At 40.4% G+C, this 27463-nt stretch overlaps 3 protein-coding genes across 3 annotated transcripts in view; 1 reads left to right on the top strand and 2 right to left on the bottom strand.

Annotated features, from left to right (window-relative positions):
* The window catches only part of FBXW2 (F-box and WD repeat domain containing 2), a 32060-nt gene extending 29610 nt beyond the window's left edge, over positions 1 to 2450 (bottom strand). The window contains exons 1-2 of the mRNA XM_060100605.1: positions 2389 to 2450; positions 2178 to 2286 (exon numbers count right to left, since the gene is read on the bottom strand). The gene's annotated coding sequence lies outside the window, so the exon portion shown is untranslated. The remainder of the gene's footprint in view (positions 1 to 2177; positions 2287 to 2388) is intronic.
* Positions 287 to 6734, top strand: B3GALT9 (beta-1,3-galactosyltransferase 9). Its single transcript, XM_060100455.1, has 4 exons — positions 287 to 384; positions 903 to 971; positions 2111 to 2567; positions 5631 to 6734. Exons 1-4 carry the CDS (start codon positions 287 to 289, stop codon positions 6732 to 6734), a joined length of 1728 nt encoding a protein of 575 aa, XP_059956438.1.
* Positions 6735 to 8242: 1508 nt separating this feature from the next.
* On the bottom strand, positions 8243 to 27347 carry PSMD5 (proteasome 26S subunit, non-ATPase 5). Its single transcript, XM_060101941.1, has 10 exons — positions 27110 to 27347; positions 20731 to 20875; positions 19599 to 19712; positions 19035 to 19163; positions 17537 to 17646; positions 15591 to 15733; positions 14634 to 14825; positions 12582 to 12691; positions 11832 to 11972; positions 8243 to 9071 (listed from the first exon to the last, which is right to left on the bottom strand). Exons 1-10 carry the CDS (start codon positions 27280 to 27282, stop codon positions 8814 to 8816), a joined length of 1515 nt encoding a protein of 504 aa, XP_059957924.1. The 5' UTR covers positions 27283 to 27347; the 3' UTR covers positions 8243 to 8813.
* Positions 27348 to 27463: the final 116 nt, after the last annotated feature.

The raw sequence follows: 27463 nt of genomic DNA, 5'->3' as shown, positions 1-27463 counted from the left end.
TAAGAATTTTTCTTCCCACTCTTACATTAGAAATTGCCCTTTAAGCTACTGAACCCTTTACGGGAGGCTCTTTTCCAGTTCTTCATCTTTCACTGTCATGAAAAAGGCATCTTTTTAAAATAAAGCAGGCCCCATTAACTTTGCAGAATGCACTATTTTAAAAAAATCAGCTTTTGTTTCTCTAAAAAATTGAACTGACTCTGCAGAGAACTTTCTTAAGGTCACAGCTCTAAACTGAACTCTTAGAGAGCCTCTAGGAATATCATGTACTGGCAGCAAAGGTCCCATGGGGAAAACTTCAGGAAGTGGGATTTCAATTCAACTGAAGGAGGAGATTTTAAAACACCAGAGCTTTCCAATAATGGAACAGCTGCCTCCAGAGTGGTGAGCTTCCCATTACTGGGAATGGTCAAGGACAGCTGGATACAGAGGCAGAATGAGGTAAATGAAAATGCTTTGGGGCAGTCAAACCTTTTACTGATTCAGCCACTTCCTCTGTGATCATGGACATGTTCAACTAACTTCTAAGCTTCCGTTTTGTCATCTGTAAAATGGAAGCTAGCTCACCTTGAGGGCTGTGAGAATCAGGACCAGAGGAGGGACATGCCTAGCACAGAGCCCTTGTAAGTTTTATTACTATGAATACCTGGCAGGAAAGCTCCACTAACATCCCTTTCAACCCTATGACATTACTACTGTTTATCTTAAGATGGCTTAAAATATACGGACCAAAAAACTCAAGTGCTCAAACTTACTGGGAATTTAATTTTATAATTAAGGGCAGTTACTGAGGCTATGATTTCCCACTAGGTGCATTTTCTCTCCACACTCCATGGTGTCTCATCCTTTTTTTCCCCCTCACTTAAGACTAAACATTAAACTTGCCCTTCTGTCCTCAACAGTAACAATCACAAACCTCTGAAACAGGTGGATGATGAAAAGATTCCTAAACTGGGAGATGGGAGACCCGGGTTTGGTCTCTGGTTCTGCCATTAACTCCCTATGTTCCCTTAGGCAACTCTCATCTTTGTCCTGCTTTGACAGACTAAAGTACTACTCATAGATATTACCTCACTTGATTTTCACAACCTTGTGGAAGGTATCAGAACTGCCCTTAACTAATAAGTGAGGAAATTTATGGCCCCAAAGGTGGAGTGACTGTCCCAGGGTCCCACAGGAAGGAGCAGGTGCAACATCTTTCCCAGCCCCCACCCTCCAAAACCAAAACCAAACCAAACCCATACTCCCAGGTCTTATTAAAGATACAACATTCTCGATTAAACATGATGAATGCATTTTCCTCTCCTCCCTCAGGACCCGGCCTAATCAAGAGAGAAAACAAGACACTTGTTGCCCTTGGCTTCATCTTCCCTCTCTTTTCTTATTAAGTATAGCCAGCAGTTTAAGAGTACAGAGGCTCTGAACTTATCTAAATGAACTTACATACTTATATTCTGAATATTCAAGAAGCTAGTAACACTGGTTGCTTCCAGAGAAAGCTGGAGGGCTGAGGAATAGGGGTGAGGGTCCCTTTATGAATTTAAAACCGTGTGAATATCCGTTCTACGTAAATCCGCCTTCAGTTTTAAGATGAACTTTTAAAAGCTTTGAAAGAATACAAATAGTGTTTCTAAAATAAGGGCTCTGCAACCCCACTTGTTGCTGGGTGACCCTGGGCAAATCGCTTCACCGATCTCAAGCCCAGTTTCCTCACTTATAAAAGGTAACCACGAACAGATAACCCTCCAAGGGTTTTTACGAGGAATAAACAGGATAATGCACTTAAAACGTTTAGCACAGTACCCGCACACTGTAAGCCTACAAGAAATGCCGATTACCATCATTATTCAGCATTAACCTTGTTATCTTTATTGCAAGCAGCACTCCACATACACACCTGTTTCCATGGCATACCCACAATTATGGCGCAGTCCCTCACATTAGTACAGCGCTTTGTACTTCATAAACCACCTCTCCACACTTCATCATCTTTCAAACTCATGGCAGCCCTGGGATATCACTATTAACTTATTTCGCAGCTAAGGAAACTGAGGCACTAGGAGGCAGTCACTCCGAGACTCAATTCTCCCATCTCTAAAATCAACTCCAGATCCCTTCAACCCGTTCGTCGCTCCCGGATCCCCTGCTCCCGGAGCCGTGTTCCGCGCGGCACTGACCTGAGCGAGCGCCCCGGGGCCCGGGACCTCGCGCCGGGCTCACACCGACTAGGCGCGCTCGGGCCGCCAGAGCCTCGCAGCGGCCGGGTCCGCTCCGCAGCCATGGCGCCTGCAGGGAGAGAAAGACAAACAGCCCGAGGCGCGGCGGGTCAGCAGAGGCGCGGGCGGCAGGCAACCCCCTCCCCGACCCGGCCCCGCCTCATATACAGACCTGGACCTGCGGCCGCCGCTCGGGATCCGCAGCCTCACAGGGGAGCGGCTTCCGGTGCTGCTTGCGTCATCTCCGCGCGCCCCTCCACCCACGGCGCCCAGCGGACAAGGCTGCACTTCCGGCCCCGCCTTAAAGGGGAAGTGGGAGAGCTGAGGAGCGTAGAGGGAGGCGGAACATGCGTAAGTCCGCTTAGACCTGTGGCACACGGACTAAAGTTTACTTCCAGGCTGTACACACGAATTTGTCCCGCAGGTTTATGTCTGTCATCCAATCTGATCTTGCACCGACCGTGCGGCACTTTTTTCTTATTATGCTTACTTTACGGAGGAGAGAGGGAGAATTTAAGAGACGTGTCCAAAGTCAAACAACGCATAGACATAACATTTATATAGACAATAAGACACCCGTATGTCCAGTTAGTGGTAGAGCACATCTAGGGTACTTGAAACATGGGAAATAAAAAGTTGATTCTTTGTGGTGGAAACTAAGTATGGAGTCCGGAAAGTCAGGTCTCAAAGAGAGCAGATTTGATATGGTTTGATTTGATTTGGAAGCCTCTGTGAACTTCGAAGCCAGGGAGTGACTGATGACAACATTACAAGAAAATTTAGGAAGACATGGGTACACAGATTGGATAACCTTTATGAAAGAAAAGGCAGTGCTAAGGTAATAAGAAAACCAGGCACCCCTATCTATTTGCAGCAAATGGTCTCAACCCCAGGATGGTAGGAGTTTGATGAATGAAACTGAAAATTCCAGATGGAACTGCCCCAGAGACAACATTGTTTCAACCTCTCATGGACAAAGAAACCAAATTGTCTAAGTTTAAGCCCAGAGGCTATCCAGGAGCAAAATTTTTTTTCCTTTTTTTTTCAGGAGCAAAATTTATGGCTTACTAAAAAATGAAAAGAAAATTGCAAAATAGAATTTGTATTTAATTAAATTCAACACCTGTGTAATCATTCAATTTAGTATATGTAAAAATTCCCTATCATTTGAATTTTTTTTAGGATATATATTCCCACTCTGTAAAAATCTCCAAGATTGCACAATGATTGTTGAGAAAAACATAGCCAACTTTAAAATGTAATGAATTATTCCTAGCCAAATAACTACAAAAACTGCTATAAATGGCATGTAGGAAGATCAACACACAAAAAGAAAAACATGAAATATGGCCTGGCATAGGAACAGAATGATCAGTACAACTGCTTATGTGACAGGAACATAAAAATATGCTGGATGCTTTTTCTTTCCCTCCCTCCTTCCTTCCTTCCTTCTTCTTTCTTTCATAAACTTGCTGCTCAAATGGTATTTGGAGTAATTCCTACACTTTCACGCAATAGGAAAATTGCAAACATCAAATGCTTAGTTTCTCTGATTCAGGCTAAAATGGACTACACGTTGTTTTCCATTTTGAGATAAAGTTGCCTGGGAAAGGTAGATGGATGACATATAATTTATTTAGGAATGTTCTTCCATGGCCTATACTAGGAATACAAAATCCTTCTTGACGAGACATACGCCAAACCACACCATAAGTTTCTTTGGGTAGGAAAAAAATGCACCCACTAGGGATGACAAGTATACCTTGATATTTAACACATTTGTTGCATGTGCAGGTACCAGGGAGCAGAAACTACTCCAACTGTTTAGTTTCTTGAGATGCACTCCTTCTGTGATGATGCTATGGAGAGATGATATGGGTGAAGTAACTGTTCTTTCAATTCCCACACATATTTCACCAGGCACTTCACCAGGGTCATTTTCAAGAGGTAAATAAGGTTGGAAGCATTTGAAGAGGTTTGCTTTCTAGTCTTTGTTCTGGATTCACTTTAGCTGTAACATGATCAGCACTTGCTGTCCTATGGAGCCAGCAGGTATTCTGGGACAAAAGCTCAGGTTGATTGACAAGAAACCTTATCCTTAAAGTCTCAGGCACAAGGTACTGTACCTCAATTGCTGTTAGACTGAGTGATCCTGAGATACATTTGGGCATACTTTGGCATCTGGACTCAATAATTTCCAAAGCCCTGAAATCGTTCACAGACAACATGCAGGCAAGTTTCTTATAATCTTTGAAGCATTTTATATCTATTAAAAAAAGCTTTTAGTAGGCTGAAGTTTCTTCTGTGTGTAAATCATCAGAATTGAGAAAATGGAAAGGAGTTCAGATTATAATTGAGAGTTTGTTTTGCTTTGTTGGTTTTTCCTATTCAACAGACACGGGAAAGTAAAAGATGGAACTCAGGATTCTCTAGTGGTTAAGAGTGAGCTTTGAAATCTGACAGATTTGAGTTCAAATCATGGCCCTACCTCACCCTCTTATTCACTGAGAGATCTTGGGCAAATTCCTATACTGCCTGTATACTCAGCTGAGGTTTGAAGATAACATATCTGAAAGGGATATTACCAGGGCTGAATGAGTTCAGGCATGTAGAGTGCTTAGCACAGTGCCTTGCCCCCAGCAAGCGCTCAGGAAGAGGTAAGTGTCATTAGGGGAGTCTTTGTTGATTGAAGCTCCAATGAATAGAGATTTAATTCCTCCAATGTCCCCTGGCTCTGTATATTGCAATACTACATTGTATATGCTCTTCCAGATGGAAAGTTTCCATCTCTTTTGATAGGTGAAGTAAGCTTGGCACAGGTATGTCCTAGATCTCTGAAGAGGTTCTATACAGATAGCAGGAATCTGGCCATGTTGATAGATGCGTCAGATGGATTAGGGGACATTGTCAAAGCAATGTCAGAATTTATTGTTAAATTGAAAAGTCATGCTAGAAGAATGTAAATGTTTGATAGTAGCCATTGTTCAGTGGCCAACAAAAGCTACCACTCCATTGAAAAACAGCTCTTGACCTTTGTAGTTACAGAAGAAACTGATCCAAGTGCTTCAATTCCAGAAAGAATATCATATATTTTCCTGTAGGCTTTTAGCACGATGGCACTTGTTACTTTATATCCATGTGTCTATGTCTGATTTCTCTTTGCTTCCCCAGTGTCTAACACAGTGCCTCGTATATAGTAAGTAGGCTTTCCTCCAAGCAAGAAAACAACCAACATTTTATTCATGATGCCTGCTGTCCAGGGGGCCATGATATAGTGGGAGAGACAGATAACAGAACTAAATAATGAACACTTAAAACAGTGTAGCGCTAAGCGTTGTGAGAGGTACATATAGTGTTCAGTGGGGACAAAAACAGAAATGGAGATGGAGCTTGAATGTGTGTTCTTTTATTTAGGTGACATTCTGCAGACTTCGGACTCACCAGTGGTGTTTCATTCTGTTTAATGTTATTCTATTTCATGCCTTGCTTTTTGGGGCTGATTTTGTGGAAGAATATTTTCTTCATGCTTTGCCTTATGTAGATATGAAAGTTCTTGAAATTAAGGATAAGGCAAGAAAATTGAACATGGAGCCCCTAAGAAGTAATCTTTCCAAATACTATATCCTGAGCCAGTCGGAGGTGTGTAAAGGGAAGAACATATTTTTGCTCTCTCTTATCTTCAGTAGCCCAGGAAATGGAACAAGGCGGGACCTCATCAGGAAAACCTGGGGTAACGTGACCAGTGTCCGAGGGCATCCCATTCTCACACTGTTTGCTTTGGGAATGCCTGTTTTGGTGACTGCCCAGCAAGAGATAGACAAAGAGTCCCAAAAGAATAATGATATAATTGAAGGCATCTTCTCGGACAGTGCTGAGAATCAAACTCTGAAGATTATCACCATGACGCAGTGGGCTGTGACTTTCTGCCCTAACGCCCAGTTCATTCTCAAGGTTGATGAAGAGATGTTTGTCAATCTACCAAGCTTGGTAGACTACCTCCTCAATCTGAAAGAACACCTTGAAGATATCTACGTAGGAAGAGTTATCCATCAGGATACACCCAACAGAGACCCTAATAGCCAAGAATTTGTCCCTTTCAGCGAGTACCCAGAAAAGTACTACCCAGATTACTGCAGTGGTGAGGCCTTTGTTATGTCCCAAGATGTGGCTCGGATGATGTACGTAGTTTTCAAAGAAGTCCCCATAATGGTGCCTGCTGATGTGTTTGTAGGAATTTGTGCTAAATCCATTGGCCTAATACCCATACACAGTTCAAGGTTTTCTGGGAAAAGCCACATCAGATACAACAGATGTTGCTATAAGTTCATTTTCACATCCTCAGAAACTACAGATGCTGAAATGCCCCTGGCATGGGAGGAAATTAACAGTGGGAAAGAATGTACGCTGTTTGAAACCTACTATGGGCTCATTTCCTGCAAACTTCTGACATACCTTGACAGCTTTAAACTTTTTCACATGGGTACCATAAAAAATAATGTCATGTATTATGGTGATTAGGATTTCTTTGTTTTTCTTAAAAGTGTGTTCTTTAAAAATTACCTCCTACCTTGTTACAGAAAGTGTCCCTCCTTCCTTGTGTTTTTTTTTTTTTTTCTTTTTTGCGGTACGCGGGCCTCTCACTGTTGTGGCCTCTCCCGTTGCGGAGCACAGGCTCCGGACGGGCAGTCTCAGCGGCCATGGCTCACAGGCCCAGCTGCTCTGCAGCATGTTGGATCTTCCCAGACCGGGGCACGAACCCGTGTCCCCTGCATTGGCAGGCGGACTCTCAACCACTGCGCCACCAGGGAAGCCCCTTCCTTGTGTTTTATGTAGTTTCTCTGAATCTTTAATTGTACTCAGCAAGTTGCAGTGTTCTTAATGCTCTGATGTACTACATTGAATTGAGATCTCATTTTAAGAAATTTACATTGGTGTAGCATGATTCTTTTCAAAATAATACCTTTTGTCTAGAAAAGAGAGAACATTAAATTTAATTATAACCAAGAGTCTTGTTTCTCTTTACAATTAATGGATTTCTAAAAATCATTCTATGGAACTGTCATGACTCAATGATAGCAGCTGTGACTGATTTTTGAGAATTCTCAGAATTAAAGGAGAACACTAAATAAGGAATTTAACAAAATGTTCATCTTGTCTGTAAGATGAAACATTTTAGTAATCTGGGTGGTGGAATTACACTTAAAAGTTTTAGCTACCTAGTATATACTAACTTAAATCTCACTAGTGTAAAAACTTGGATCTCTAATTTTTTGTGAAACAATTTTCATCAAGTCCTAATTAGGCAGTATTTTACAAACGGGATGCAACAAATACACATTTCATGTTATGTATACACTCTATTAGTTTCCTAAAGATGCCTAACAGAGTACAGCTAGGTAGCTTAAAACAACAGAAATTTAATGGTATTAGCAGTAGGAAAATGGCCCATATGGAAAGATGGAAAAAGGGGACTCATGGATACCAGAGATGGCGGAACAGAGATGACTAATCTAGGGACAAGAAAATTCCAGTCACTTGAGAATCATTTTGTAACAGAGCAGGGCTGGTTTATCAACATCACCACCATGGCTTGAAAGAAACCTCTCTCTCCATTCTGAACCATCACACTCTGATAACATATTCATGTAGAAACCTCTGGATTGGTGATCACTTTGCTGTTTAGAGAGCACAGCACTGGAAAACAGGTGGGGACATTTTTTGTCAATGAAAAGCAAGTGCATCCTTTGTTAATCAGTAAGATGGTATCCTGGTTTAGGCATAGTGACCCCTCCATTCTGACTCTAGTTATTAGGAGTCAGTTTCCCTCTCTCTGATCAACTCAACGTGGACCTGATGGATCTCAGAAATTAAAAGCAAAGCTCTCAACAACGATGCCCCACCAATAAATAAAATGACAGTTTGGGGACCTTTCTGGTTTAGCATGTTATCACTCCTCCCCACCCACAACCACAACACAGTAAGATGCCTTGATAAACAGCAAAAAAAAAGCATCGAGGAACACTAGAAACATTTTAAAAAGATTTATTATCTATTTTTCAAAGGAATAATAGTAACAAAAAAGCAAAAGAGACCTTATTAATAAAAGTATTTATTCTTAGTATAGGGAACATAATTTTAAGATTGCATATTACTTGTTATTCAAAGAATATTTATATCCAAGACTTTGAAAGTGGAATCAGAAGGGAAAAAAAGACCAAAAAAATAAGGGAGTGGGGGGATAGAAAGAATTCAGAAACAATTTGGTTCCATTTTAGTTAAAGTGGATTTTAAAATAAGATGGTGAGTAAGTCCATGAAAATTTTCTGGGAGAAGAACAAAACTTCCATCTTCTTGCAAAGACTAAGGCAGTCAAAGGAATCTGAGAAATATCTGGTTCAATTACGATCAAGTTTGCCTGCTTTCCTGGCTTTACACTGAATTTCAATGGAGAAACACAACAAATGTTGGTGATAAAATTACATTAGACACTCCATGATAATTCTGGTGGGAGGGAAGTCTCTGTTTTGTAAAATACAGATGGAGTCAAATGCCTCAGGAGAAATTTTGGTCAATAAATGGTCCAAACTCTAGAAGAAATCACTCTGCTCCTTCCACTGCTGTTGTGGAAATAGGTTTCACATAGTATGGACCTTCGCTCAGGTAAGTTCTGAGCCTCAAATAATTTGGGTTCCCAAAGATTTCTGCAATTGTCTTAGAATTGGCAAGTGCTTTCACCAGTTCATATTTGGCATCCTTTGAAGCTTTGTCACGCTCTACGGACCGGTCCATCACATATTCTACAAAACCTGGACTGTTAAACATAAGTTTCTGAGCCCAGGGTTGGTTTGCAATGGCCTGAAATAGAAGGGGAAAAGAACACAATTCCTCTGAGCCTTAAGTTAAGTTTGTTAATGGGATGGCACAAACCTTAGAAAGAAATTTGGCAACATGAACCTTAAAAATGTTACATTTTGCCCAAGTAAATTCCCTCCTGAAACTATAACTTAAGAAAATAATCAAAATATTTAAAAAATCTGTAAACAAAGATGCTCATCACACTGTGAAAGGTACACTATAAATCCCTAATAGTGGGAAGATGAGTTAGTAAATTATGGTATATAGCAATAATAAATAAACATTAAGAATAAAGTTTATAAAGGATAGGTAAATCTGTTATATGAAAAAAGTAGATCCAAATTATATACATGGCATAGTTACAACAGTGGAAAACTCAAGACAAAGACTTGAGAAGAAAAGACTACCCTAAAGAAACTCTCATACATGTTCCTAAGAGGATATTTTCGAGAATGTTCATTGTAGCATCATTTGTAATAGATGCTATCTAAATCTTCATTTACTGGAGATTGACACACTGTGGCTATACAATGAAATACTAATGCCTTTCTAATTGCCTCTTTTAATATAGATAAATCTTAAAAACATAACATTAGGGAGAAAAAGGAAATTGCAGAATGATATGAAGAGCACAATACCATTTGCAAAGTTTAAGGATATTTAAAATACTGTAATTTAAGCATATATGCATAGATAGTAAAAGTACAAAATCACGGGTGCACTTGTAAACCCTGAATTCATGAAAGTGATTACATTCAGAGAGGGAGGAAGGGGAATTGGATTGGGCAGAGGTAGCAAGGTATGACTGTATGTTTGAAATATTACACCAATAAATAGATAAATACTAATACCAATACTAAAAGGAAACACCTTAAAGTCATACCAAACAGGTATGACTCTATGTGCTTTAAAAAATTTCTACTTCTCAATCTTTTCCAAATTTAAAAATAATGAATAAGCAACGTTTATAAAAAATGTTTTTAAAAACCTCACTACTATATTCTAATGTAGAACAAGGCACAATCAAGTTTACAGCCTATGTCTTCCTCTCAAAATGTGTTCTGCAGACCATCAGCTTCAGCATCACCTGTGAACTTGTTAGAAATTCAGGATCTCAGGCTCTATTCCAGAACCAATGAATGAGAATCTACATTTTAACAAGACATTACAGTTTGAGAAACATCAGCCTACTTAACAATAGTTGAGGATGGGTGGGTTGAAATAAAAACAGCTGCCCAAACCAGTAAATCAAAAATTATCTCTACAACTATGGCTAAGTGGAGCATAAGGTAGAAGAGTGGGAAAAAAAAACAAATAATGAGAATACCAGCGCAGGAGCCAAAATGACCATCACAGTGACTACTAACAAGGATGAAACAGTCTAAAAACAACATTCTTGAAGTTGACAGGTATCCTGTATCCTTCAAGACGCAGATCCTGTATCACATCCTGCAGGAAGCCTTCCCACTTTTTAAAAAAATTTTCTTTATTTTTGGCTGCGTTGGGTCTTTGTTGCTGCGCATGGGCTTTCTCTAGTTGCGGCGAGCGGGGGCTACTGTTCGTTGCGGTGTGCAGGCTTCTCACTGTGGTGGCTTCTCTTGTTGTGGAGCATGGGCTCTAGGCGCGCAGGCTTCAGTAGTTGCAGCACATGGGCTCAGCAGTTGTGGCTCGTGGGCTCTAGAGCACAGGCCCAGTAGTTGTGGTGCACGGGTTTAGTTGCTCCGTGGCATGTGGGATCTTCCCAGACCAGGGCTCAAACCCGTGTCCCCTGCACTGGCAGGCGGATTCTTAACCACTGCGCCACCAGGGAAGTCCAGCCTTCCCTCTCTTGTTGCCCCCCCTCTCCTTGTTCCCTCCCTCTCTAGGCCAAGCATGCTGCCTGAGATCCCATTATTAAGATTACTAAAGTGATGACTACATTTCTATGAGCCCAGGGAACCACAGCAAGTGCTGAAGCTACAAAGTTAAATCAGCTATGGCTCCTATTTTCAATAAACTCTGTTGAATAGGTCAATAAATAAACATTTTCAACAAAGGGTAATAAACAGAACACAGAGGTATGATCCTTACCACAACTATAATTATACAGTTAACTTTATAATTATATTTACTGCTTGAGTCCTTCAGTAGACGATGAGCTACATGAAAGGAAGGTCTTTGTATCTTTTGTTCACTACTATATCCCCAGAACCTAGCAAAGAAAATAAACTCGACAAATATTTCCTGAATAAATGAATAAATGCAAAGTAGGAAAGCCAGCACTGCTTAACTCAACCATGTGGGTTTGGGCAAAGCTTGCTGAAGAGACATCTGAGTTAGTCCTTGAAGAATAAATAAGAGATTAACAAGCAAGCTCAGGGAAGAGTGTTGAATGTAGAGCGTACACAAGGGTCCAGAGATATGAAGCAAGCAGTCTGCTATCACTAGAGCTGCCAGTGCCAGAAGTGAATGGCAGGAAATAAGGCTGAGGAAAACCAGGGCTAAGGTAGTAAGGGCTTGCTTGATGGCAGATAAGGAATGAGGAATTAATTGTGATCCCACAGCACCCTCGAACATTTTGCCACAGCACCTAATATCTTTTACTGAAACCATTTGTTTACATATTTGTCTCCCTAATTAGTCTACGCTAATAGTAGAGGGCAGAAACTTCCTATGCACTTGTGCATCCCCAGGGCATGGCAGAGAGACTGGCTCATTGTAAGTACACATGTGTTGAACTGGCAGAGTCCCAGAAGGCATGGAAAAGAAGAGGATGCCTACCGTGAACACTTTTAAGGCAGCACAGTGTAGTTCAAGGAAGGGTTGATTACTGATGCCACGGAAGAGCTCCAGCGGGTCCTGAGATAAAGAAGAAAACCAGGATTCTGTCATCCTCAGGAGGTCATCAGTCTGCTGCTCAGGCTACAAGACAGAAAAGGAAAACCTCAAGACATTAGGAAGCCAGGAAACCTGGGTTCTGATCATACCCTGTCATTAACTAGCTGTGTGAGCTCTGCCAAGTCTGGAGCATTCTTCCCCCTCAGCCCAGACTTCCCCAGTTTTGTTTCTTTTTTTTTTTTTTTTTTTTTTTTGCGGTATGCGGGCCTCTCACTGTTGTGGCCTCTCCCGTTGGGGAGCACAGGCTCCGGACGCGCAGGCTCAGTGGCCATGGCTCACAGGCCCAGCTGCTCCATGGCCTGTGGGATCTTCCTGGACCGGGGCACGAACCCATGTCCCCTGCATCAGCAGGTGGACTCTCAACCACTGCGCCACCAGGGAAGCCTTGTCTTGTTTCTTTTTTGATGGGGTTGATTAAGCAATCTCTAGGGTCCTATCCAGTTCTAATACTCTATGATTCCATTTTAACTTTAAAAATGTCACTAGTGATATAATGAGGGTTATCTTCTTTCACTAAGAGTGAGAAAGATGGCATTTATTTGGTCAACATTTATAGTAAGTTAACTAGTATTATACAGATTTATTCTCCCCCAGATATACCACTGTTCTTCATTAATTTCCCAATCTACTTACTGGTAAATAAAAAAGAGATGAAATTGCATCCAAACACCTAATTTTGAGCTCTGTTGAGGCATTCTTTGCTTGATATCCTATTCTCATCAGCAAGCGTTCAAAGCGAGCTCCTTTGAAGAATAACAAGATATTTTTTATTGTGGTAAAATACACATAACATAAAGTTTATCATTTTAACCATTTTTAAGCATACAGCTCAGTACATTCACACTGTTGGGCAACCATCACCACCACCCATCTCCAGAACTTTTTCATCATCTCAAACTGTAACTCTGTACTCATTAATCAACAACTCTCCTTTCCCCCCACCCCCCGTCCCCTGGTAACCACTATTCTATTTTCTGTCTCTGTGAATTTGACTATTCTAGGTACCATGTATAAGTGGAATCATACAATATTTGTCTTTTTGTGTTTGGCTTATTTCACTTAGCACTATATCTTCAAGGTTCCCCCATGATGTAGCATGTGTCAGAATTACATTCCTTTTTAAGACTGAATAATATGCCTTTGAATGTATATATCACATTTTGTTTATCCACTCATTCATCAATGAACACTGGGTTGTTTCTACCCTTTTTGGTTATTGTGAATAACGGTGTTAATGAACACAGATGTACAAACATCTATTTAACCCCGTTTTCAATTCTTTTGGGTATATACCTAGAAGTGGAATTGCTGGATCATATGGTAATTCTATGTTTAATTTTTTGAGGAACCACCATGTTTCCACAGCAGCTGTACCATTTTACATTCCCACCAGATATGCACAAGGGTTCCAATTTCTCACATCCTGTCAACATTTGTTATTTTCTGTTTTTTAAAAAAATAATAGCCATCCTAATGGGTGTTAAGTGAACAATGAGATTTTTAAAAGTATGCTTTCATATACTATGACTGCTACCAACCTAAACCAATATAAAAATAAACATGTGGTCAGAAACCAAGTGACAGGCCTAAAACACATTCATATGCAATACAGCATATGTAAGTTAAAGTGTAGAGCTCTGGAATCAAATGACCTGGATTTGAGTAGCAGCTGCCCCACAGTCTGAATGATCTTAGAAAATTTTCTCAACTTCTCTGAGTGTCACCTACCTTATCTGTAAAATGAGAATGACAACAGTATGTTCTTTGCAAGATTGTAAAAGGATCATATGTCATAGGTACAAGCAGTTAGAAAAGTACACATAACCTGGATACTAGCTGTGATAAACAGCATATATAATTTTCAACATATATTTCACAAGGGTTTTAACAGTGCTGTACATTTTTTTGTGTGTAGAATTCATAGTACTTGCAAGATACTCATGGATGTGCCATTAAAGTATCACTCCTTTTTTTTTTTTTTTTTTTTTTGCGATACGCGGGCCTCTCACTGCTGTGGCCTCTCCCGTTGCGGAGCACAGGCTCCAGACGCGCAGGCTCAGCGGCCATGGCTCACGGGCCCAGCCGCTCCGCGGCATGTGGGATCTTCCCGGACCGGGGCACGAACCCATGTCCCCTGCATCGGCAGGCAGACTTTCAACCACTTGCGCCACCAGGGAAGCCCTAAAGTATCACTCTTAACATAAAATCTTGTAACATATTTTTGTTTCCCTTCCTTGACATATAAATATAAAACAAATGTGTCTTTTCAGTAAATATTCACAACAACCCTGAGAAGTAGTTGTTATACTCTTTTTATATATAAGGAAAGTGAGGCCTAGAGTAGTGAAGTGAGTAAGTGAAGCTCAAAAAGCTAAGTTAGTGTTAGAACTGGGACATGAATCCAGGTCTTTCTGACTTCAGACTATGGCCTTTGTACTATGAACACTATTTAAGAAAGATGTAGAGGGGAAAGAGTGCTTGGTCCAGCCAAGTTAAAAAAAAATTCAGTAATAATTATGAGACTTTTTAGGGATTAGTCCAAGGTCATGGTAAAAAGACTGTCATCTGTAAAAGTAGTTTCTACTATGCAGTTAACATACAAGCAAATGAACTTATATGATGAATTCTTGTCCCCCCCCCAAAAAAGAGATATCCTTAAGGAAAGCCAAAACAAGTCATACCAACCTGTTTTCTGTAAAACTTGTTTTCCTTCAACATTGGATCCTAGAATTCCAATTGTGTCCACTGCTATACCAATCATGGTGGGGTCTTGACTTTCTGTCATTTCAAAGACTTTTTCCACAAAGACAGGATAACGCTCACAGATCTGCTGAGGACTATCCATGATAGCCAGGTTTCCAAAAAACTTCACAAATCCTAAAGATATTTACAAGAATATATTTTAACAGAAAAAGAAGATAGCATAAATTGTGGGCCCTAGGTTTTCATGGGACAGTAATAAACTTTAGGTCAGAAAGAGGAGAAAGGTTACAGTACTGTGTTGCCTGGAAATCAGACAGACCATAAGGAGATACTGAAGGACCTGTGATGTGTGGTCCTGACGGAATAGAAATCTCAGGGTGTCAACGGAGCTGGGTCCGAATACTGAAGCATTGTCATATGCAAGAGGGAGAATAAAGAACAAGGACCAGCAGATACAAATTATAGGAAGGCAAGTTTGGAGTCATTATCAGGAAGAAATTTTTAAACAGAGATGTTCATTGACGAAATAAGCGAGGCTATCTAAAATTAATTTCCAATTTCTGGAAGTGCTCAAGAAAAACGAATCAACCAAGTCCTAGAACAGAATGGCTAGAATAATTCTATATTAGATAAAGATTCCAACTCAAGATTTGATGAATCGGTGAAATATACTGTAAGTATCATTACCAGTAGTTTTATTATGGTTCTTTTGGCTAAGGTTCAAGGGAAACAGCCTAATGCTCTAAACAGCAATATTTCCAGAAAATTAGAATCAACAGTGCATGGCTCCCAAAGCAATAGATTCCACTTCATTAAGGAGCTATGGGTATCATCTTAAGGGAATGAGCTCTACAGAAAACAATCCCTGGCCTCCCCTGTCAGAAATAACTCTGGAACAAAACATACACTGTCATTTCCACAAGTGTCAGTATTTCTTACCTGGCAAATAGAAGCTAGAGAAAGGGTCTGAATCTGCCCCAACAATTATATTAGAAATCTGGTCAATTACTCCTTCTTGAGCGAGGTACTGTCGTCCATGATGAGTATATGCCAGTGACGTCACCATTTCTATACAGGTGGCTCTGTAATGCCAAGATTTTGCATATGATTAGTATAGTTTATAAACTGTTTTCATATAGGTTATTTTATTTAATTCTTCCCACCAAGTGTGAAAGGTGACTGATCCTGGCTCTACTTTTCAGATCAGGACACAAAGATGAGAAAATTGTAACTTGTCCAGAATCACATTGTTTTTACAAGGCAGTTAAGACTTAAATCATGACCTTCTGATTTGAGGCCCATTATTGTTTCCATTAAAACACAACTACCTCTTCAAAGAGTTTTTCAACCTTTGTTTTATTTTGAAATGTCAAACATGAATATTTTCTCACAAAATTATAATGCTTTACCACATATTTAAAAAATGATTCTTGGGGGCTTCCCTGGTGGCGCAGTGGTTGAGAGTCCGCCTGCCGATGCGGGGGACACGGGTTCGTGCCCCGGTCTGGGAGGATCCCACATGCCGCGGAGCGGCTGGACCCGTGAGCCATGGCCGCCGAGCTTGTGCGTCCGCAGCCTGTGCTCCGCAGCGGGAGAGGCCACAACAGTGAGAGACCCGCGTACCGCAAAAAAAAAAAAAAAAAAAAAAAAAAAAAAAAAATGATTCTTTGGTATCATCTAAAGCCTACCCATGACCAAATTTCCTCAATTAACTAAAAAAAGTATTTTTATAGTTGATCCTAAGGTATTTTAACTGACTATTTGCAAGGTTGTTTCCTATGTCACAAAGTCTGATACTAAGTTAAAGAAATTTAACAAAATAATTTCCTTATTAGGAAGGCTTTGAAACAATGTAACTCAAATGCTCTGAAACAGTATGACTGAGGACTGGTTTATGCATGTGAGTTCAACAAATTCAATCACATTTAAAGAACACAGGACAATCAGAAAATCATTTAAGATAAGGAAAGCAAAGTCCTGTGTACACAAAGGTAACTATAGTGCTCTTATAACAGCAAAATACTTGAACCAAGTATTCAACAGTGGGGATGTGTTAGTAAATTGTGGAATATCCAAGGAAACACTTGGCAGATATTCAAGGGGACTTAAGGAATAGGGGCTGGGAGTAAAGAGACTGGAATTAACATTTTTTTGAGAGCCTGTATCGGCCATTGTACTGGTCTCTATGGTCAATTCACTTAATCCTCATATTATCTTCTTTACACAATTGTCATTGTTCCATTTAAGAGATAAGGAAACTCAGGTGCAGACAGGTTACAATAATTTGTCTAAGGTCAAACAGCTACTAAGTAGTAGAGATGCATGTAAGCCCAATTCTCACTCATTTTCAAAAGTCTATGTTTCTTCTATCATGCCGTAGTGCTATTATTTAAAGACATCAAAAAACGTGCATGTTGGGAATTCTCTGGCAGTCTAGTGGTTAAAAGTCGGCGCTTTCACTGCTGAGGGCCTGAGTTCAATCCCTTGTTGCGGAACTATGTTCCCATAAACCACACGGCATGGCCAAAAAAAAAAAGAAAAAATTCTCTCTCTCTCTCTATATATATATATAATGTGCATGTTAACACATTAAGTAACACAAAATGACAGTTACCATGTGATTGGCAACTTTTAAACAGCACACATGCCTAAGGACAGGGAACACTGTTATTCAAAAGTAGCTGAATTGTCATGCTAAGTTCCGGTATGTTGTCACCATGTAAGTTGAGCAATTTTCAAAAAGCCCCTTCTTCAGGACATAATCAGTCATGAGATTGCAACCTGAGCATAGGCTCCACTAGGGGAGATCACACTAAGTTCCGAGGTTGTCTCCTGGCACCCCAAGAAAGGACATTTTGCTTTAAGAACTCTCTCCGTCAACATACCTTACTAACACATCCTCACCGGTCAGCTCTCGGAGAAGCTGCGTTACCAATCCACTGGTGGTACAGTAGTTTAAAGATTCTGGTGACACAGAAGATATCTCCACAATTAGCTGAAAGAAAACAGAAAAAGCAGAAAGGTCAAAATAGCCCCAAACTTGTTAGATGGCATTTTAAGCTAAATGCAGGACTAGGAAGTATATTACATACTATTATATACTAGTATAAATTATATACTTAATATAATTGAATTTTTAAAAATCCATTATTTGTCTCCACAAGCAGGAAAACTTCATTGAACACACAAGAAATTACTCTGGCACAGAAACACTCACCCAGATATACCTGGGTATATCTGCCCTTTTTAAAAAAGAAACCATCAATCGGGACAAAAGCCCCTATCAACAACAACGAACAGATTGTAAAAATCATCCATTCATTCATTCTATCAGTCGGCCATTCACTTACTCGTTCAACAAGTATGTTCTGAGGGCTTACTGAGAGATCTAGGACACCGAGTATTTTAAGCAGAGGAATGATAGAATCAGATTTCGATTTTTAAAAGATCATTCTGACTACATGTGGCGATAGACTAGTGGTGACAAAAATGGGAGTAGACCAGTTTGGATGCAAATACAGTAGTCCAGGTGAGAGATACTGGTAGCTTAGACTAGGGTGGTGGTGGCTATAGCAAAGCAGAGAAATGCAGGAGTTTACGTAAAACTGACACAATGTGATGACTGAGTGGATACACGGCAGGGAGGACACGGCCTCACAGAGAATAAGCTGGCGGTCCAACAGCCAGCCACATGGACTGGGAGACGGGGCCAGTTTGTTGCTGCTGTTTTTATTAGGGGCATGAGGTGGATGGAGAAGATCAGGAGTTTGGTTTGAACATGAGCATAAGGGCCCTAGCTTGCCTTCACAAACTCCAGCGATTAAAGGCTCAATAGAGACTAAGGAGCCAGGAGACCAAGAAGAAACAGCTACAGAAGCAGAAGGAAAATCAAGATTGCATTATATTAACAATGCAAAGTAAGACATTGTTCTGAAGAGGGAATCAGACTGTAAACGGTTCTGTTTTGAATATACAATCTATTAATTGCATGGCCTTGGGTCAATGACTCCATCAACAGCGAGATTAATGATAATGAAGTATCAGGTTTACTGTGAGAATTGAAGAGAATATATATGAGAGGATTTAGCACACTGCTCAGTACAAAGCTTCTTCTTACTACCACTTCACTAATTTTTTCAAAGTCTAATTTCAATGGTATCTCCTCTATTATAGTACTCAGAGTGCAGTGTAAATATTTTTTATATGACTGTCTCACACACTAGGCTGGGAGTTCATCCCTACATCCCGAGCACCTGGTATATATAGGGCCTAACATAGACTATATACTCAATAAATACATGTTAAATGAGCCACCTCGCCTTCTGACGTAAGCCTTGATACATTCTGAATTATAGGCACCAGAAAGGATGCTTTTAGTCTTACCTCATACACCCTGTATCGAACAATGTCATTTGTTTCCATTACACTTTTCAAATCATCCAGCAGATTACTTTCAAATAAAGCCTCCAGTCCAGCCTGGGTCAGTGATATTCTTGACAGGGATTTAATGGCCTTATAAGGAAAGAAAATATCTCTTAAGTCATAAAAATACCAAACTGTACTTTCTACTTCATAAGATTTATATGAAAATTAGTGTATGGAACGCAGCTTACCCAAGGAGAATTCACTACATTTTAGCTATAATTACTTGTAACTGGAAAAAATACATAGTATTCCCAACAGAAAATAGAAAAAGCTTCTTATCAAGCAACCCAATGTAAGCTCTATGATGGTTAATTTAGAAATGTGCATTCTAGAAAATAAAAGGGGTTTACTAGTTTTATTTTGATGCCACTTATTTATTTCATACCATCGATATGAGGCTGCAAATTCAATTACGCAAATCATTCATTCTAAACCTCCACCTCTCAATCCAGAAGGTCTTTCTCTGTCATTTAGGACATTAATGTCTCTGCATGTTTAGGCTGATGGTTGTAGCTGACTCACCGCTTTAGCTACAGATAGGTTCTCTCCACCAATACAATAAACGATTTGTTTTAATAATTCAGCATTATTTAGAATCTCAGTAACAGCATCAGAATTTTCAATAATTCTTCCAACCTGAAGGGAAAAAAACAATCAGAAATACTCTTCCAAGGTAGGGCAACATGGAGACACATGATGGTCAAATTTCCTTAGTGTGCAGTTATTTTAGGAGTTACTAACTACAGCTATGAGTCATTAAATTCCAAATGACCCAAATTCATTAAAGCCAAACACACAGATGGTATAGTCACATCTTTGAAAAGAAAGAAAAAACAAAACAAAACAGGTGAGTTAAGACTTGAGACACCTCAGTGAGTGAAAACAATACAAATCTTAGTTCTACCAACTTTCAGTTCTTGATCTTGAGCATATCAAATAACTTTTTTTGAGCCTAATTTTTTGTCTGTAAAATGGGAATACAATACTTAACTGCAGGATAGTAATAAAGATTAAATGAAACTAAATAGGTAAAGCACCTCCTACGGAGTTTTGCACATAAATGGTCTATGGATAAATCGATCCTTTCTCCTTTTCTTGAATAAATACTTCAGAGAAGAAAAGAAAAAACAGTAGTTGAACATCTAGTGGATAACTAACTGCTCAGCTTCTATCCCTTCAAGGTAATCCTCGGCAGCAGCTCTTGACCCGAACACTAGCATGTTTGGTTACCGGGGTGGTTAGAGTTACTGTCTCAATTTGTTGGTAGAGTGACCTTTATAACAGTACTTCACTCATGCCACTATAATAAGACTTACCATGGCAATCTTTTTCTCTAGACTAGGGGCTCCTTGGAGGGAAGAAACAGGCTTTATTTATCTTGGTAGCTCTAACAGCATATGGCACAATGCCTGATAAAAGGAACTCAGTATTTGATGACTAACTGATTCAGACGGTACTCAGTGGAACTTCTTACTTTAGCTTGTATCTGCCGGTTATAGTTAGCTACGCACACTGGAATAGACTAGATACTCCCTACAGAGAGAGCACGTGTTTTCTTCACCTCTCTGTCTCTGTCTCCCAGCATACACCCTGGCTCAGGGCAGGTGGTCACTAAATGTTGATTCCCTTACTATGTGCTAGTAAAATTTCATACCTGGGACAGAGTGAGGATTTTTACAGAATCATTGGGGTGAGTCAGTCCCCTCTGCAGGTCAACCCTGAGGTTCCGGGCCACGTGAACTGGCTCCAAAGCTTGCAGCAATCTCTCCAGGATGGATACACACAAAGTAGTCTGTTCCCTAAAACAGACACCACAGATCTCATCAATTCATGTCCTACCAGGTAGGAAGCAGCAACCTAATATCTGACACCTAGCTTAAAATGAGGCTCTCCTCCACACAGACTTCCCTTTGAAACACCAGCTTCTACTAGTTTATTCAAATTTACCTAGTACCGGGCTTCCCTGGTGGCACAGTAGTTAAGAATCTGCCTGCCAATGCAGGGGACATGGGTTTGAGCTCTGGTCTGGGAAGATCCCATGTGCCATGGAGCAACTAAGCCCGTGTGCCACAACTACTGAGCCTGTGCACTAGAGCCCATGAGCCACAACTACTGAAGCCCACGAGCCACAACTACTGAAGCCCATGTGCCACAACTACTGAAGCCCTCATGCCTAGAGCCCGTGCTCCACAACAAGAAGCCCCCGCACTGCAATGAAGAGTAGCCCCCGCCCACCGCAACTAGAGAAAGCCTGTGTGTAGCAATGAAGACCCAATGCAGCCATAAATAAATAAATAAAACTAAACTAAACAAAAAACAAACTAACCTAATACCTATTATGTGCCATGCCTGTGCCAGGATAATACATATAAGACATATTCTCTAAGGATAAGATATATTCTCTAATCTCAAGGAGCTCAGTTTAATGGATGACACAGAAAAATAAAAAGGCAACTATAATCCAAGTAGATAAATGCTATAGGTTAGGTCTGGAAGCTGAGGGAGCTCAGAAAAGAACACAGGGTTCGGCGAAGGCCTCCCAGAGGGTAACACCTGAGCTAAAATGTGGGATTTATCTAAGAGAAGAGAGGGGTTCCGGGTAGAGGGGGTAGTCGCACATAAAAGACACAGAGGAATGAGACTGTTATGCATTCAAGGAACCACAAGTCACTTGGTATGATGGGGTGGGGAGAAGGATGAATGACAAGAAATGAGACAGGAAAGATGCACAGAAGCTGGATTCTGATAGGTCTTTTATGTCCTGCTATGGAATTTAGCCTCTTCCCAGAAGGCAATGGAAAGCCATGAAGTGGTTTTAAAGCAGAGAAGGAACACAATGAGCTCTGACTTACAGAAATCACTCCTCATCAGTTTTAGAGAAAGAATTTTCAGTTAAAAGGTAGTTGATGGTGAGACGTGATGAAGGAGCAAAACAGGGAAGTAGCAGTGGGAATGGAGAAGAGGGAAAAGATTCAAGACCTATTAAGGAGGCAAATTAAGCAGAACTTGATGACTACCAGATGTAGATACAGAGGTGTTTCACTAATAACTTCTTTGTCTCTTAATAGGCAGTACAAATAAACGGGCACTCATATATTGCTAATAGGAGTATACGGTTAAATTGGTGCCTTCCTAAAAGGTGATTAAGCAGTACATAGCAATATACAGCAAATGAACATATCCTTTTAACTTAGTGATTGCACTTTGCACAATCAAGGGTAAGGGAGTGATTAAGAATGTTTTTATACCCAAGATAAATGAAAACATGTCCACACAAAAATTTGTATGCCAATTTTTCATAGCAGTGGAAAAACCCCAAATGTCCATCAATTAATGAATGCATAAGTGTGTAGATCCACTTAATGGAATATTATTCAACCATGAAAAAGGAATGAAGTACTAATACATGGTACAATGTGGATGAACCTTGAAAATATTATGCTAAGTGAAAAAAGCCAGACACAAAAGGCTTCCTTTTGATGTGATTATTTCGTTTACATGAAATGTCCAGAACAGACAAATCCATAGAGACAGAAAGCAGATTCCTGGTTGCCAGGGGATGAGGGAGAGATGAGAAGGGGGATGGGGAGTGATTGCTAATAGGTATAGGTTTCTTTTCTTTTTTAAAAGAAATGTAATTGTCTATGCTATAAAATTCACCATTTTAACCATTTTTCAATGTATAGTTCTGTGGCATTAAATACAGTCACATTGTTGTGCAACCATCACCACCATCCATCTCCTGAACATTTTCATCTTCCCAAACTGAAACTCTGTATTCATTAAACACGACTCATTTTCCCCTCCCCTTGGCCCCTGGCAACCACCATTCCACTTTCTGTCTCTATGAATTTGACTACTCTAAGTACCTCATATAAGTGGAATCATACAATATTTACCTACCGTTTTGTATCTGGTTTATTTCACTTAATATGTCTTCAGGGGCTTCCCTGGTGGCACAGTGGCTAAGTATCCGCCTGCCGATGCAGGGGACACAGGTTCGTGCCCTGGTCCAGGAAGATCCCACACGCTGCGGAGCAACTAAGCCCGTGCGCCACAACTACTGAGCCTGCGCTCTAGAGCCTGCGAGCCACAATTACTGAGCCTGCGTGCTACAACTACTGAAGCCCGCGCGCCTAGAGCCCATGCTCCACAACGACAGAAGCCACCACAATGAGAAGCTCGCACACCGCAACGAAGGGTAGCTCCCACTCGCTGCAACTAAAGAAAGCCTGTGCGCGGCAACAAAGACCCAACACAGCCAAATAAAGAAAGAAAGAAAATAAAGAAATAGAAAAAAAAATTTTAAATGTCTTCAAAGTTCATCCATGTGTCAGAATTCTCTTCCTTTTTAAGGCTGAATAATATTCCATTGTGTATATGTGTATACCATATTTTGTTTATCCATTCATCCATTGATGGACACTTGGGTTGCTTCAATGTTTCTGTTTGTTTGTTTTAGCCATTCTAGTAGGTATGTAGTAGAATCTCAGTGTGATTTTAATTTACATTTCCCTAATGACTAATGATGTTGAGTATCTTTTCATTTGCTGATTTGTTATCCACACATCTTGTTCAAATATTCTGCCCATTTTAAAACTGGGTTCTTCTTATGTGTTTTGAGAGTTCTTTATGTATTCTGAATACAAGTCCTTTATCAGATATATTCTTTGCAAAGACTTTTCTCCATTTGTGACTCGCCTTTTCATTCTCTTAACTGTGACCTCTGAAGAGCAGAATGTTTAATTTTGATGAAGTCCAATTTATGAATTTGTTCTCCTATGGATCATTCTTTTGGTGTCACATTAAAGAAATTTTTGTTTAAGCCAAGGTCACAAAATTTTTTTTCTATGTTTTCTTCTAGAAGTTTTAGTTTTAGGTTTTATATTTAAGCTTATAATCCACTCTCATACACTTCTGGTAGGAATGTAAAATGATATAATCACTTTGGAAAACAGTTTGGCAGTTTCTTCAAAGTTAAACATACACCTACCATATGATCCAGTCATTCCACTCCTAGGTATTTACTCAAAGAGAAAAGAAAAAAAATGTGTCTATGTAAAGACTTGTACACAAATGTTCATAGCAGTGTTACGGTAATATACCCACACGGAGATAACTCAAATGTCCATCAACAGGTGGTTCATAAACAAACTGTGATTCATCTATACAATGGAGAACTACTCAGAAATAAAAAGGAATCAAGTATTCATTCACACCACATGGATAAATTTTAAAATAACTGCCAAGTGAAAGAAAGCAAACAAAAGAGTATATGCTGTATGACACCACTTATATGAAACTCTTGAAAAAAAAATGGCAAACTCATCTATAGAGACATCTTTGCTACCTTGATTGTAGTGATGGTTTCATGAGTATATACATGTCAAAACTTGTCAAACTGCATATTTTATTATGTGCAGTTTATTTTAGGTAAATTATATCTCAATAAAGCTTTTTTTTTTTTTTAAAGCAATGGTAGATTAAACTGTATATTGCACAGATTTAAGGTCACATGTGGCCCTTTGGTACCAAGAAGCCAAAGAATTAATAATGTACAATCAGTCTTGCTTGCCTTCCATGTTGTAAAGCAGTGATCTTAGGACTTACTTTCTCTCACAAAAACTCCGGTCAAGATTCTAGGTTTATGGACTTCCCTGGTGGCGCAGTGGTTAAGAATCTGCCTGTCAATGCAGGGACATGGGTTCGAGCCCTGGTCCGGGAAGATCCCACATGCCACGGAGCAACTAAGCCCATGAGACACAACTACTGAGCCCACATGCCGCAACTACTGAAGCCTGCGCACCTAGAACCCGTGCTCTGCAACAAGAGAAGCCACCGCAACTAGAAGCCCGCACACCGCAACTAAGAGTAGTCCCTGCTCGCCGCAATTAGAGAGAAAGCCCGTGCACAGTAACGAAGACCCAGTGCAGCCAAAAATAAATAAATAAATTTATTTTTTTAAAAATGATTCTAGGTTTACATCTATCCGAAAAGATCTCGAACCAATATATAGTGCAGGAAAACAGCCATATATCTAGAGACTGCTAATCCACTATCCAGAGAATTATTCCCACAAATTGCAATTGGTGTCTACAATGTACTAAGTTCTGAATTACCTTGTCTTTAAATTTCCATTAAAATTGTTTCCTAGAGAGCTGCTCCTTTATTCAGCAAACCATGACCCCACAGACCTTATTCTTCAAACTCCCCTTCATTTCAGTTCCTAGTGCATGTCTGGTGTTAACTCACAGATCACTGAAAGTCTCTTCATCTATAATATGAAGTGGTTGGACTAGGTGGGCTCTCTAAAATTTATGAGTTTAATCTTTTATTTGGCATATATTGTATTATGTGCTGCACCCTAAGAGGGATGCAGAGATGAATTCTTCAAAGAATTTACAAACAAGACAGAAACACACATGGAATTACAACATAAGGCAATAGTGTCAAGTATTATTAAGAGAAGTAATGATAATGTCCTTCAGGAGATCTAAGGCCAGTCACGTGTAACTGGAGTGACCAAGAAAGACTTTTTGGAGGGGGTGGCGCTTCACCTGGGCCTTAAAAGATGGACAGATTTGGAGGGGAAGGCATTTCAGTTAGAAGGACTGGCATGAACAAAGTTAGGAAAGTGCCAAGTCATGCTCAAGGGAAAGTAATGCCACTTGGTAGCTGGAGCAGATGAAATATGTGTAGAGTGGAAAAAGATGAGGCTGGAAAAGTAGGATGGAAATATATTGTAAAGGTCCAAGTGCCAGACTAACAAGTCATGATTTTACACTGGAGGCAATGAGAAACCATGGCAAAGATGTGAGCCAAATACCCTGAGGAGTTCTCTGTGGTTGCAACGTGGGAAGAACACACTAGAAAAGGAAACTCAGAGGTAATGAGAAGTCAGACTAATGCAACAGACCTAGCGAGAGGGAGAAAATGAGGGCCTGAATTAAAATGGACAAGTAGAGATTTCATAGGCAGACCTGAATAATGTTAATTAACAGAATTAATGAAGGGAGAACACATATGAAAAAGGGAGGATTCTTAGAAGGTCAGAGCCAAGAAAGCCCTCTGAAATCATCCAGTGTTGATTCAGTGATTCATTATCTTTTCAAGAAGAAAGGTCACTTTTAAATTTCTGGATCACAAACATTTAAAAAGTCTTTTAAGTTATCAGATGATCAAATACAAAGTGTTTTTAAATCAAATACTACAGATGTACATAAAAAGTAAAAGTTGCCATCCTACCATTCTAAGTTCCACTACCATATTAATAGTTTCTGATGTATCTTTCAGCTATTCCAAAAGCTACACTGGCCTGTGTTCAAGTGGGTGTGGGGGGTGGTAATCCTTTTTAAAAATTACGCATAACGGGATTACAAACTCCTACAATTTTCTTCTTTCATTCAGCAACATATATTAGAGATCTTTCTATGTCCACATATATAGATCTACCTCAATTTTCCTAATAGCTGCATAGTATTACAGTCGCGTCATAATTTAAGAATCCCCTTTTAATAGATATTCAGGTGGTTCCTAGTTTTTTTGTTTGGTTTGGTTTGGTTTTTTGCTGCCTCCTTCTGTTATGAATATTCCTGTATATACAGTACATTTTGTGTGTGAGTATACCTGCATGTTAAATTTCTGTAACAGGGAATTACTGGATCAAAGGTATGTGAATTTAAAATATCGATGGATCCTTCCAAATTGCCAGGATAGGACCCCTTCTTAAGAGGTGGGAAAAAGTCAAGAACTTGGATACGTGATTGTGGAGTCCTCCCCGTAGGTGGGCAACCTTGCTTTCCTCCTCTTATTTCAAGGATGAAGGCAGTGAGGCCAGGCGACGGCCACCTCAGAGCCTGGGCTTGAACCCCGTCTCTCGCCTCTCAGCCCAGGATCCTTCCCTCTCTGAAATTTCAGCGATATTCAACCTTCACTGGGACTGGGAAAAGCCTCCCCCGTCACCACCACCCCCATCCCCGTCTCCATACTTGGGGGTGTCGCTCTCCCCCGCTCAAGCTGCGGGGTCATCTCACCGATGGTTCTCGTTGAGCAGGGAGAAAAGCGGGCCAAGGTGCAGTTCCGCCGCTTGCTCGCGGAGCTCGCTGAGAGGCACCGACTGCAGCACCGACTGCAGAGCGCGCAGCTCCTCCAGCGGCGCTTCCAGCCGAGACACCTCCCTCAGAAGCGACACCGCCTGGGCCGCCATGACGCCCCCTCCCGCCGGGGCTCCCCAGTCAACCCTCCCAGCTCCCGGCTCCCGGCGCGCTTTTCCAAGCCTCGCGAGATCTGCCCGGCGCAGACTCCCTTCCCCGAGTTTTGACTGGGCCAAAACGGCCCGGACTGCACCAATAGAGTTGCGGAGCTGCCGGACAGCGCGCGCTCGGGGG

The sequence above is a fragment of the Mesoplodon densirostris genome, chromosome 6 (genome assembly GCF_025265405.1).
Source record: "Mesoplodon densirostris isolate mMesDen1 chromosome 6, mMesDen1 primary haplotype, whole genome shotgun sequence".
NCBI lineage: Eukaryota > Metazoa > Chordata > Mammalia > Artiodactyla > Ziphiidae > Mesoplodon > Mesoplodon densirostris.
Note: the sequence above shows the minus strand (reverse complement) of the source record. Positions and strands in the feature narration are given on the sequence as shown.

Coding starts and splice junctions, on each gene's coding strand:
- B3GALT9 (XM_060100455.1), top strand. CDS start 287: ATGGGGAAAACTTCAGGAAGTGGGATTTCAATTCAACTGAAGGAGGAG. Junction 972..2,110: donor CTGGGAGATGGGAGACCCGG/GTTTGGTCTCTG, acceptor AATCAACTCCAG/ATCCCTTCAACCCGTTCGTC. Junction 2,568..5,630: donor TAGAGGGAGGCGGAACATGC/GTAAGTCCGCTT, acceptor TCTTTTATTTAG/GTGACATTCTGCAGACTTCG.
- PSMD5 (XM_060101941.1), bottom strand. CDS start 27,282: ATGGCGGCCCAGGCGGTGTCGCTTCTGAGGGAGGTGTCTCGGCTGGAA. Junction 17,647..19,034: donor TTCGATACAGGGTGTATGAG/GTAAGACTAAAA, acceptor GTTTTCTTTCAG/CTAATTGTGGAGATATCTTC. Junction 11,973..12,581: donor CATCTCTTTTTTATTTACCA/GTAAGTAGATTG, acceptor TCTGTCTTGTAG/CCTGAGCAGCAGACTGATGA.